The sequence below is a fragment of the Patiria miniata genome, unplaced genomic scaffold, assembly GCF_015706575.1.
Source record: "Patiria miniata isolate m_02_andy unplaced genomic scaffold, ASM1570657v1 HiC_scaffold_2, whole genome shotgun sequence".
In the NCBI taxonomy this organism is placed as follows: domain Eukaryota; kingdom Metazoa; phylum Echinodermata; class Asteroidea; order Valvatida; family Asterinidae; genus Patiria; species Patiria miniata.
In genome coordinates, this window is record NW_024037058.1 from 9,137,285 (window position 1) to 9,150,849 (window position 13,565).

The following is a 13,565-nucleotide window of genomic DNA, read 5'->3' on the forward strand; positions in this document are numbered from 1 at the left end:
TCTGCTGACCAAAGAATTTAACACTTACAATAAATTAGGTTACGGGATGAATGCATGCTGTAAGCCAAAAGTTCGCACTAACCAGTGAAATATGCTAACAGTAAGCATGACATTTTTTTGCCCTACGTAGTAACAGGTACTTTTCTCTAACAGTAAACAGAGCCGTGAAATTGGGCCCTACCCGGGCCCTACCCAAGCAACAGCTTCAATCGCAACAGATGTCACCAGTGGTACACAATCGTAGTGACAGGAAACGATTATATGCATTATGAGAAAAGATTTCATAAGGAGTTTTCCTACTTTTGTCAACTGAACTTAATTGAGGTGAAATAATACAAATACAACATGGTTACTTTAGGAGAAGAAGTGCAAAATTGCTGGTCCCTCTATGTTGGCTGATGTGACTAACTCCCTCTGCTTCGTGTCGGGATGGAGGTAGTCGAATCAGCCCAGAATCGCCGGCCAGTGCTCTGCAAATTTGCGATGATCAGTATCCTAGCTGTGCTAACAAGCAGGCAGTTCTGCTTGTAGACACACATCACAGACCACTACCCATCTGCATAAGCTTATTCTAGCAAGTGTTGTGCCTGTGGACAGTTATTATTGGCCACTTACAATCTGCATAGGCTTAAGGACGCATGCCTCATGCCACATAAAAAAATTGTATAAATTTGTTTAAAAGATGAAAAAAAAAAACCTTACTCCAATTTTGGGCGTCTGCAACCCTCCATAAAAGGAATGTCATGTTTGCTGCAAGCATTAAATTACAGTCTGGCAGTCAAAAATTCGATTTTTGTGAAGATATAATTTAATAACTAAACGTCGGTGGATTTTTCATTTAATGTCTCATTCCAAAGTGAATATCTTTAAAATTTAGGGGGAAATAGCAGTTTAAAAAAAACGATGACAATGTTTTTTGAGATGAAGCTGGAAAATACCACGGAGAACTCATATTTAAAAACTGGCTAGTACTCTGTCATTGGAGATTAGCAGCAGCTGGCACTGTACCTGCTCAGACCAACAGGCTACGTGTGCACATGGAGACTACGCTAACTGGCCAGTTATTCTATCCATGTGGACTTATTGGCTAGTATATTCTGATGGTGCAAAGCTGCAGGCGTGATTTCCGTCCGTGCAGACGTACTGGCTTTTACCCTACCTTTGCATTATGTGGTACCCATATCTCAAAAGTTAGTCTGATCCTTTGATGAACTCTCCCGTACGAAACTGTCCAGGTCTGGCATGCCGTACGGATCCACCAGCATGTTGCTGGAACCCCACTGTTTCTGCTCTTGGGACGACGCCTTACTATCACCTTGCCAACTCCTCCCTGTTCCACCTCCTAGTGAGGCATTGCTAGCACCCCAGATTTTATCCATGGTGCTTCTGTCGTACCCCCCGCCAAAACTGCCCTGCATTGCAGAATAACTGGTCTGGGATGTGTGGGCATTACCAAACGAGGTGTTGGGACGGTTGTCGGACTGCATCCCCCAACCCCGTCCCCGCCCCCTCCCCGTCCCCCTGCCCCTGCCCCTGCCAGGTCTCACGCTGTTGTTGTTGAAGGTGCCTCTCTGATTGAAGGTGCTTCTCTGATTGAAGGAGTCGCTGCTGCTTTTCCATTTTCCCCCGCCCCAGGCTGGCTTGGTAGCGGTGTTGTTCTTTGGATTATTGGCCATGCCCTGTGAGATAAACGAAAACAAAGGTCCTCTGATTACACCACCTGTTTCAAAAGTGTTACAGCAACCATACTTGCAGGATTTTTCAAAAATAGATACCGGTGACATCTGAGAAAATTCAATAACTAAAAAAGTGCACTTAGTTTCTTACCCCAAAGATTTGATTAACTCTAACCTTCCCAACTCCATCAATATCCCCCTCCCGATTCTGGGGGATATTGGCAGATAAGCCATATGTAACAAGTCCATTGAAATCCACCAGCGCCAGTGGTAGATTTCAACAGATTTGGTTATGAAGCATTATGTGAAGCAGAATCGGTGCTTCTGATTTGAGGCGTGTGATCGCATGACATCGCGCGTGCCTAAAAGCTCCCCGAGAAGTGTGAATAATTGCACGCCTGAATTTTCTGGACCACAGAATCACACACCTAGAAAATCACACACTCACAATATAACTAAGTATGGAGTTTAAAGCTTTTTATGACAAAATAAATGACTTGTAAATAAATTGTCTCAGCACAAAGAATATTCAATAGCTGATGTTTTTTCAGGGTCTGGTTTATAAAGCACTTTATATCAGTCTTTCAACCGAAGGATTGAATTTTCATGTTTTTTGGGAAACAACAGAGAAACATTTAGTTTGATTGGAAACAAGCGGCCCATGACGAAGCACATGGACAGGATTGTGAAGTAAAGACTTTTCGAAACTTTGTCTACATTGTAAGATTCTGCAGTTCAAACTTATCAAACTCTAGTGACACATGAAGCCTCAGGCATTCATGTAAAAATTAAACTCCCAGAGATAAACAGAAATAAACATGTTTTTTTTTTGGCATGAAGTCTTTCCAGTGTACTCCACAAAGGCAAGTTTTCAACATTTGACTGATCACATTGAAAACACAATAATAATAGTGGTGTGCATTTACGGGTAGTACGGGAACCAGGTAACCCGTTAAAGTAAAAATCGGGTACCTGGTTACAGGTAAAAGAAACCCAGCCTCAAAATTCAAATCCTGGAAGTTGTCTGAAGGGCTTAATAGCTTTACAGTGTAAATTGCAAATTCATGAGCATTATCTGTCGCATGTTAAAATACACATAAAAATGAAGTTTGTTTTGGTTTTCCATGCATGTAGCCTAGTTTTCATTTTGAAAATTTTTCAAAAAAGGCATTCAGAACTGTTTTCATCGTCTGAGAAGTTAATAAGTAACTTGTAAAGTTGGTTACATGTACTCCATCCCATAATCTTGAACCGGTTGCTAACATTATTGGTCTGGCTTGGTTCTGATGCTCACCCCGACACAATATTTATCGATCCTTCATGTAAACATGAAGTTTGTTTTGGTTTTCCATGCATGCAACCTACTTTTTATTTTGAAAATTTCCCACAAAAGGCATTCACAACCATTTTTATTGTCTGAGAAGTTACTAAGTAACTTGTAAAGTTGGTCATCTCATAATCTGGATTCAGTTCCTGCATCAGCGGTCGAGTCAACCATGTCAACTCGGCTCCGATGCACATGCCTACACAATAATCGCTCCTTGATCTGCTTACCTGTGCTCCACGTCTGTTGGGGTACGGATGATCCCGATACTTGTCCTTTCCAGGTCGATTCAGTAGTTTATTGTTGTGTTTGGCACTTGAACAATGCTGTTGGTGCCAAAAAATATAAACTTCGAGGTAATATGCAACATTTGTGCTTTTGCTGTAATTTTCTGACAGACTCTGAGGTTAATAATTTAAAGCACATATTGTAACAAGGACCTGTTCAAAGTTTTGCGCTCATAGATGCTGGAAAAACCAAGAATAAAATGCTGTTCTTGTAGTCTGCCTCCCTAACCCCACTTCAGACAAAATGGATTAATTTATAAAAGTCTGGGAATTGTCAGATCAAGGAACCAGACTAGCTTGCTTTACACAACACACGAGACCTACGGCTTTACGTCCCATCCGAAAGGACGAAGCAATAATTGTTAGGTGCATTGCTCAAGGGCACAAGTGTCCACCCAGCGGGCTCAAACCCACGCCACTGTTGCCTCTGAAACACCAGAGCATGAGTCAGGTGCTCTTACATGTAAGTGCTAAGCCATGGTACTCCACGTTCTGTTATTCCACTCATTTCCTTCAATACCCTGAGGCCCATTGTTGCCATTGTGTTCATAGCAAAAGGACTGTTCTGAACATTGTGTTGGTAGTGTTTTTGGGTTGTCACAAAGAAAGGACTGGATCCTTTGCATGCATGGATGAATATCAGTGAAATCTGTACTGAATGTGGTCAATACCCAGATCGAATGTCTGCTGAAGAGAAAAAAACATGACAAGGAATTATCCAAAGCGACATCTTTTTTGACTCATGCTGTATAACCATGATTTGGCCAACCAGGCCAAAGAATTCCCTAGCGGTGTGTCAAAAAAAAATGCATATTGTGGCTTAGGTTTGCAAGCACCTGGAGATACTGCTGCTCCGAGTTAGCCGTTACGTTACAGGTGGGACATGCATACACAGCGCTGGCAGGTGTCGCGGCCTCACTGGATGCAGGTTGGGCCCCTAGACGGTTACTGGTCGCCTGCTTAGCTGCATCCATTACATTCTTGTGTTTACTCCCTAGAAAAAGAGTATGGATAAAATAAGGCCAAGTTAAAAAAAACGAGGAAACTCAAAATCACACAAGACTTTGTACAGTGTTTTTCAATTTGTAATGGCATTCATGAGAAGTAAAAAATGAGGAAATCAGCGGATCCGAGGAAAATTGCATGCCTGACATATGCAATATATTATGCACATATGAATATACCATTTTCTCTTGGGACCGTTGACATGGCTGGTGTTGGAATCACTATCTCTATTATACTGACTGGACAGCGCTTCGACCATATGCGTGTGCACAAGACCGTGACGCCCTCGCACGCACAAGCTGGCCATTTTAAAGCTCCCTCAAAAGCCCCACAACGCACGGATCCGTATATAAAAAGCACAGAATGACAATTTAAGAAGCACTTTTGGATCATCAAACACGTTTTTATTTATTCATTTTGCCCACAGTGTTATTTTACTCATGTTAATATTGGTTCAAATATATAATTTTATTTCGTGACTTTGAATATATTTTTACGTGGCCAAAGGGAGTGTCAAAATGGCGACCAGTGACTTCAGCCCACTGATCTCTATATAAAGACTGGATAGCTAATAAAGAGCCGCACAATGAATGAATTTGACGCCGTATTGGTGAGACCGGCTGGTGATCTACAAAGGACAAGTTGCCGTTTTTATAGACAGCATGATTTCTTTTGTAACGTCGCGGTTCACTTGACTTATATTTTGACCACTACCACTGACCAAGGTTAACTGCAATTTTTCTAACGTCGTGGTTACTAAAATGCCGCAAATATCACTTTTTCAGCGTTTTGAAATAATAATCACTACGGAAACGTGTCCCTTTTAGAACATCATAATGTGTGTACGTGACCAAAATGCACGTCAACTGTTGATACAACGTGCGCGTATTTACGCGTAGAACGTTCGTATTATACGCGGCCATCTTCGTGAGACCAGGGGCGAATTGGTCAATATGCAAAGTCTACTGTGTGAATGTTGTATGCATATCCGCTATCCAGTCTTTATATAGAGATCAGTGCTTCAGCCCCACGACCCGAAGCACTATCCAGTCAGAATATTAGAGATCAGTGGTTGGAGTGTACATGTACCTTGGAAGTGCTGGTCCAGCTGTGACTGAGCGGTGCAAACGACATCACAATACTTGCAGTAGAAACCTGCCGACACTGAGGAAGTGTTCGCAGGTTCTGAAAATAACATCAGGAATAAATTGAAAATGGAATTAGACGGATAACATTTTGTTACAGACTGGGGTTCCAAAAATGAATTTTTGTTCCATATTTGGGTAAAGTGACTTGCCCAAGAACACAAACACTATGTTCCCTGTCAGGGTTTGAGCCCACACACCAAGTGGTCTAGCGGTAGAGCGCAGGATTCAATATCGTGAGGATCCGGGTTCAAGCCCCGCCATGGCCGTGCGAGTTGTGCCCTTGAGTAAGGCGCTTTACCTCAATTACTCCTCTCAACCCAGGTTTTAAATGGGTACCGGCATTACTCAATGCTGGGAAGGTAACAGACTCGCTGTGGAGGAGGTGTGGCGATCCCCCCGCAGCAGCATATGAGTCTGGCCCAACACCTTATGAAAGAGAGATGGGCACTTCGTTCCTGTGAACACAGGTTCGTCCCCTTTTTACTCACCCTGGCACACCGTAACCCCCAAACACCATAACCACTGGACCTCAGCGCTCCACTGTGACCAAGTCATTTGCTTTGTCATTTTTATCCTGGTACTTGTGACCTTACATGTACACGATGTACGAATGACTAGCAATTGACCAATTGCCTTTTACGAGTTAGCCACGCCCCTTAGACAACCCTACGGAATTTTGTAGGTTGAGTTTTGTTTGTCTCAGATTTTGCGCGTTCCGCGTCCATTTGTAATTGGACAATATTTCACAAGCTGCGTTGAAGCGATTCTACCGCGATAGGTTAATTGGACTATATGTATGTTGTCTGTCATCACTTGCCTTCTTTCACCTCCTCCAGCTTTTGCTTCTGGGCCAGCTGCCTGAGTTTCTTGGCATGCCGGGCCCCTGTCAGGTGCATCTGCACCTGTTCTGCACCTGTGAAGGTCAGCCCGCAGACACTGCAGTGTGGTAGATACGTGTGAGGCTTCTCCTCCGCAGGTGGACTCGCTACAGTGTTTTCTGGTTGGCCAGGTTGGCTGACTGGCATCATCATGTCAGATGCCGTTGATGCTAAATTGAATAAAAAGTAAACAATCGTCCTCTTGTAATCATGTAAGAATCTTGGACTGACATTCCATCTCCCTTTGTAAGTGCAAACAGATACGTATCGTCCATTCCAACTTTACAAGAGCAATTAATGATGTTGATGAGGTGTGAATTTTTTCACACTGAAAGTGACCATCTCCATCAATATGGTTAGGTACATTGTACCTTTTTGGGTTTTCTGGGGGGGGGGGGGGGGGGGGGGCTCAATTACATGTACATGTACATGTATGCATTTCAACTAGTGGTTACACGCAAGTCTGTTTAGTTACTTTGTACACATGAAATATATTGAACTACAAACAATTGAAGATTTCAAATTTTCAAAATCCTCCTATCGGTACTTGTAGCTTACATGTGGCACTATGAAAAGAGAAAATGCTTGAGGTAATGGGGGGGGGGGGGAGTTGTAGAAGTCTCCCATCAAGATCAGTTCTCAGAAACACAATGACCGAGTCTGAATGAAAATTTGGCAAGCTTGGTGTATATGCTTGGTGTATATGAATGGTTCTAGTTTAGCCTTGTCATTACGGTCAAAAGTTTTCCCACTTCCATCTGTGAATGAAGCCATCTTGCGATATTCGATACCCTATTACTGATTTTTATGCAATGAGGGTCAAAATGTTCCCCAAGACATCAGCCTACAAACCCACAAATAGTCGGAACAAAAAGAAAATTGCACTAAATAGGCCTACCAGCAAATATGAAGACAGAAGACAGAACCTCCCCCCCCCCCCCTCTCTCTTTTGGATTAAAATCAAAGTTAAGGTTTTTACCTAACGATTCAGTCAAGGCCTTCTGTCGGAGTTTCTTTTGGTGTAGTTTCCCGGAGTAGTGCATGTCGGCTTGAACCTTGGAGTTCAGGTACACATTGCACAAGCTGCATATCTTGTACTCTCCCAAAGTCTGTGCTTGTTTCTCGGGGCCTTCCAGCTTGCCGGTATCTGTGTTTCCCGACTGGGCGGTTTTGGGGAGGTCTTCCGCCCCTCCATTGTCCCTTACCTCCGGGACGATGCTTGGTTCGGGCAAGGTAAAATCAGGTAGAGATGGCATAGCCACAGATCTCGCATCTGTCTTTGTTTCGAGGAGGGTAAGGCCGGGAAGCGAAATGTCTGAAAGTTCGGACGTTTCCATAGCTCGATATCTGTGTGCAGCAGATGACTACAATCCTGTAGGTAAGATCTTGCGAGAAGAAAAAATGATTTAAATTTAAAGAAATGAGAATTGATGTTGTACAAAACGTCAATTTTGTTGAAGATAATCTTGAAGACAATTAAAGTGAGGGAATCAGCTGTTCCAAAATCCATTATCCATCCAGCACCAACAAGGACACGTAGATCCACAACTGGCAGCATAGTACCAGCTGATCTGAATCAACCGTATGGGAGAACAGATGCAAGCATGTAAGGACTGGAACAAGTTATTACCAGACTCTGTTGTTACATTGTCAACTATCAAGGTCTTCAAAGACAGAGTCATAGACTTCATCAGACAAAGGGACCACAAATTACTTAAAAATACATTTACCGGTACATGTACCGTATCTAATGACCACTCTGATCTCCCCCGAGGCTTCGTTAGGGATTCTACCGGATCTGTTGCCATGTATTGGATCAAGATCAACTGCCAGATTAACCAAATTAGGTAACCACATAAAGCTGGTCTTTTGAGCACTTTGAAACTCGAAATCAGTGAAACTACATTCGAGCTTGAACGTTCTTCCTAGCCCCGCAATGTACATGTACATAGCCCTAGCCCCCTCATGTACAATTTTGTATGTTGGTTGTTGTTGGTCGTGAGTAGTTATGATAAACGTTGGTATCTAAGGGGCTTTGCTTACGCGGAGCCCCAGAGTTCTAGTAGAGACTGCACACGATTTCTTTTAAAGTTTTAAAAGCCACTTTTTGTGTCAAGTGAGAGAAGACACCACAGCTGTTTGAATTTTCAAAATCCGATAAGGGATTACTGAAGCATGACCTTTAAAAAGTTATTCTGTAATTTTATATTTTGCTCACTTCTCTATTGCCGCCGTGGAACAACTTTGCATATACACATGTATCTGCCTTGTACACATACTACAGGTAGGTTTACTAAACGGAACAGCCTAAGCAATCCTATTGGATGTCATACACCAACATGACCAATCACGAAAAGGAGGAACTATCACATTTGACTTTGCCATCTACCGTACTGTACCCATTTGCAAGCCAAAACCTATCACTATTTTTTCCCACATTTCTTTTTAAGTGGGCCAAAAACGAGGCCTGATTTATCAGAAACGAAATAAAGTTCGTAATCAACATAAATTCGAAAAGCGATCGCGCTGTGTATTTAGAAAAAAAGTTGTTCACTGTTGCACGACAGCTGTGCAAATCAATGTCTGCCTGTTTGTGTACGGTCCTTAGTTCTTTTCTAGGGGAAATGTTAAACAGCGCCCTCTCTACACTGCCTCTGCAGTTTCGTTCTCAAAAAGTCAAATCAATCCCAAAATTAAGATCCCATTCTGACAAAACTCAACTAATTTTCCCGCAAATATAAAAACATCTGACCAGCAGAGATCTCTGCCTCATTAAATTAGCATGATTTGAAGCTTCAAAGTCAGAGAAAAAATTAATTGTTACAAAAATACAACCTCCGAGTCCGATATTGGCCGAGATCTGCAACCTGCTCCTCGCGCATTTCGTAGTACGTAAATTCGACTACTTTTTAGTCGAGGTCGTCAGATGCAGATCGATTACAGTATCGATACTTTCTATGCCTTCATCGATGTTCTCCGCTGCTCTGCACTAGAAATCGAGCTAGTTGACAGAATCGGTAAGAAGGAATCGAAAAACGCTCTGTCTAGTCTAGTACCCACACTCCGCGCACGTTATTTTCCTACATTACTAGTACAGTCAGTACACGACATTTATTCTGCCGAAGCTTCCGAGTGAAGTTAGTTACAAATGATTTGGCAAGCAGCCGCCACAGTCCTACACTTTCGCACTTAAAAAGTAAAAGAGATAAAACAAAAAATTACAATGGAAAATAACTTAGAACGTTTGCTTGACGAGACGTAAGTTGTATTGTAACTTACTTATTTCTTGATTTGACCACAAGGCTTTGAAGTTTGATATCGCTTGAGGGCGCTGTTCACTGGTTCATCCCCTACTCATTTTCTGAATAGGAAATTGTGTCTTAAATTCAAATATCACTGTCACTTGTCAGAATTTGCGTCATCACGATTGCCCTCATGAATAAAGACTCTCACCCTCTCCATTCTTTTGGCTTTAAAATTATATCAGTCACTTACTTCATTGAGATACGGGGATAATGTATATATGAACTGCGGACACTTGCTTGTAAGACAAGAGACTTTTACCACTAGACCACCCGCACGATCGCATTATAATGATAGATCTTTGGACGTACGTGTACATGTATTTGAAAAATTGATAAACTAACTAGGGCCTATTCATGAAAAAAATAAATATTCATATTGAATCATAATGACGTATTTCCCTATCATTGGCTGGCTAATGTGTTGTCATGGTTGTAAATGTCATGTTTATAACGTACCGCTGTCTTCCAGACACTTCAATCAATTTGACCAGCTGCCTCCAACTCCAAGTCCAACTTAATCCTGCACGACGTGTGCATCCAAAATGTGCTCTAAAAACACATTTTTCCTAAAAGATAAATCGCATTTGCAAGGCTTCCTGGATTCATCTTGGGTGAAATCACATTTATTATCAACAAACTTCTTTCTTTTTTTTTTACAGCTTAAACAATCCGGGTGTTGTTGGTGTCTTGTGTGCGGATAAACAGGGACTATGTCTGGGAGGTAAATATAATGTGCCAATTATATGGATAATTTGATTGGCAGCAAAATCTTTGCAGACTCTTTGCTTACAGTGGCCATCTTCGAGGTTTTTGTTTAGATTAATAAGATTAAAAACCAGCCACCAACAGTATATGTCCCTGCACCTCGCAAAGGGTCTATTGTAGGGGTGTGCATTTACGGGTAGCACAGGAACCGGGTACCCGATTGAAAAAAACATGGGTACCCGGGTACCTGTTAATTGACCCAATGCCAAACATACCAAGATTCAAATCTTGGAAGTTGCTCTGGAGATAATTTACAAAGGTCCGCATGATAATACTTCCGCATCGGCGCATCAATACAACAAGATATAAGTACAGTGAGCTCTATTTGCTTTACTGTGTAAATTGCAGCTTTCAGGAGCGTCATAAATGTGAAAAAATGTTTTGTTTTCCAAGGTGGCCTGGTTTTCATTTTGAAAATTCCCCACAAATGACATTCAAAACCTTTCATTTTCATTGACTGAGAAGTAACTAAGTAATGTGTAAAGTTGGTTACAGCAGTCCTTCCGATTTGAAAATCACAGGCGTGTGGAAAAAGGCACACCTGGATTTTTCTAGGTGTGTGGTTTTTCTAGGTGTGTGATTTTCTAGGTGTGTGATTCTGTGGTCCAGGGAAATTCAGGCGTGCAATTATTAACACTTCTCAGGCAGATTTTAGATGTGCGATGGCGTGGGAGTGCGATCGCACGCCTCAAATCAGAAGGACTGTTACAGGTACCCGATCCCATAATCCAGAACCAGTTCCTGACATTAACGGTCGGTTACTCGGGTACCTGGTTCTGATGCACAGCCCTAGTCTATTGCCACAACCTACATACTTTTGTTCACATCTGTATTATTAAACTACAGAATCCACCATTATTTTCTTTGTTTGTATTCACTCCCCCCCCCCTCCCTCCACCATGCTCAGTTAAAGGCACTGCCACACCCGAGTCATCAGGGATAGTGGTTGCTCTATCTCAGCAGGCTGCGCTACTCAAACCAGCGGCGAGCACTGCGCCCGTCATTTGCCTGGAATCAGACAAAGGGTAAGGGCCTCTAACTTTCCCAACCACCCAGATATATCTTAACATCCATTACTTAAATGTATTGAATTATTCAGTATAAAGGTAGTGTGTGGCATATATGCACAGGTCATTATTTTAGGCAAAGAATTTGCCACCGATTAAAGATGCACTGCCTGTGCTCATTTTTTTTCCTATCAAACTGTAAACTTTTGTTTTATCTTAATTTGACCCTTTCCTCCCTAGAGGGTCTGTGAAAATGATAAATCATGTCAAAATTGGAGGAATTGTTGGGTTTTTTTTTGGCATTTGCGACCCTGCCAGAACTTAATTATATTCCGCCAATCAAAATAAAATCATGATTAATTTGTAAAGTAAGAATTTCATAACTAAATGTTGGCTGATGTTTTGGGGGGTCAATGTCTTACTCAAAAATGAATATAACTTACTTAAGTATTGCTTGCAAAATAGGAATGAAAAAAAATTGTTTATCAGGACGAAACTTCAAAACAGCATATCTTTTACTACACAATGTCAGATTTTGAAGGATGGAGCATGTTAGCAAAAGATCTTAGAGTTGTTCATATTGATTGTAAGTTTGAACAGTCATCTTACCGTTTAACATGTTTAATTATCCACAAATCCTGGCAACAAGTAAGACAGATCTGTATGTCGAAGATTGTTTTGTTTCGTTCCCCAGAAATGTCCTAGTGAAGTCCCATGAAGACACAACTCTCGTAATCCACAAAATGCCAGTCTATTGAAGCATTTCTGATCACGGTGACCAAGAGATGGGTTAATCTGATGGGCGGAGTCAGGATCACCAGAAGGAAGGGGGCTACTGCATGTACATGTATGACAACACCCTAGCAGAAAAAAATGCTTTAAAGGCTATAGGATCATTTGCATTTAGCCCAAAAGTAACCTGCCAATTTATTATCAACAAGCTTTAATTATTACTTTGATTTAACATAATACTGGTACTAAACACCCAATGAGATTATTCCACCTGGCTTGCCGTCATTCAGAAGAAGTCAGAAAGTGTAGGTGATTTCCAACAATCAGTCAATTACAGAGATATAGAAACAAAATTGCATTTAGTGATCAAAAAGCTGTGCACGGTTTTCACCATTTTCTTAAAAAGTGTAAAGCATGTAACATCCACAGACCTGAAACTTCATTCTTTAGATTTTGAGTGGTATTATTGGAATGAACAACATGCATGAAAGGCAATGATCCTATATGCCTTAAACGAGATTGATAGTTATGAAATAAGCCCTCATCCTGACAAAGATAATTTGACAATAAGAATATAATGTTGCTAGGATAATAACTCTTTGAGTACATAAATTGTCTTATTTAGATAGAATTTGGCTTGCCATCTCATACAGGCACAATATAAATCTAATATACCCAAGGGCGGATCCAGAACACAATTTTTTTGGGGGGGGGGGGAGGGGCAAAAAAAATTTGGTCCCCCAAAAAGTGGGTCTAAAAAATTACGGCGTGGTGTTCGGGCCCCGAAAATTGTTTGGATTCTAGATGCTCTGTGGTGTGATCTGAGGCAATTTCTGACCACTTTGACCAATTTTTTTTTGAGGAAAAGATGGTGGTGTATGCAGTGCCTGCCTTTATTGCGACGTCACTTAAACAACAAATTGGGTTCGTTTGTTTTTTGGGAGGGGGGCATGGTTCCTGTTGGGCTCCCACCCCCCTGGATCCGCCCTTGAATGTACCAGCTTGCCATACACGGACTCAAATTCAGTCCATTTAACTTTTTATTTCCTAAAATGGAGAGTTTTCATGTTGTGCCCCTTTTCTCCCATCTTCTATCAACTATGCTACATGCATACTTGTATATATTTTTGTATAGATACACAATGCATAGCACATGTAAAATATTGATTATTTTCAATTTTTCTCAAGGATAAAATATATTGTTTCGCTCCAGCTACATGTACAAATGTATAGCATTGGTCCTAACTCAAGTTTGGACCATGTTGCAGTCTTTTACATTGCAGTACATACATGTAGTAATTATTAGTGGCTGTCATTACAAATGTTGTGACATTTTGGGTATACATGTACATGTCTTTAAAAGAAAATATGTACCTGATGACAAGAATTAAACAGTTAAGATTTTTCACAAACACTCAGAGTTTATTATTCCATGAAG

At 41.3% G+C, this 13,565-nt stretch overlaps 2 protein-coding genes across 2 annotated transcripts; one reads left to right on the forward strand and one right to left on the reverse strand.

The window, feature by feature from the left end:
- Positions 1–566: 566 nt before the first annotated feature.
- Positions 567–9,291, reverse strand: LOC119726435 (zinc finger protein 346-like). The gene is made up of 7 exons (XM_038198088.1): positions 9,154–9,291; positions 7,298–7,703; positions 6,258–6,488; positions 5,382–5,477; positions 4,124–4,281; positions 3,231–3,326; positions 567–1,679 (listed from the first exon to the last, which is right to left on the reverse strand). The coding sequence occupies exons 2-7, from the start codon at positions 7,653–7,655 to the stop codon at positions 1,185–1,187; spliced, it is 1,434 nt and encodes a 477-aa protein (XP_038054016.1). The 5' UTR covers positions 7,656–7,703; positions 9,154–9,291; the 3' UTR covers positions 567–1,184.
- Positions 9,292–9,390: 99 nt separating this feature from the next.
- LOC119726436 (ragulator complex protein LAMTOR5-like) lies at positions 9,391–12,844 on the forward strand. Its single transcript, XM_038198089.1, has 4 exons — positions 9,391–9,576; positions 10,283–10,344; positions 11,296–11,413; positions 12,090–12,844. The coding sequence occupies exons 1-4, from the start codon at positions 9,542–9,544 to the stop codon at positions 12,151–12,153; spliced, it is 279 nt and encodes a 92-aa protein (XP_038054017.1). The 5' UTR covers positions 9,391–9,541; the 3' UTR covers positions 12,154–12,844.
- The last annotated feature ends 721 nt before the right edge of the window (positions 12,845–13,565 follow it).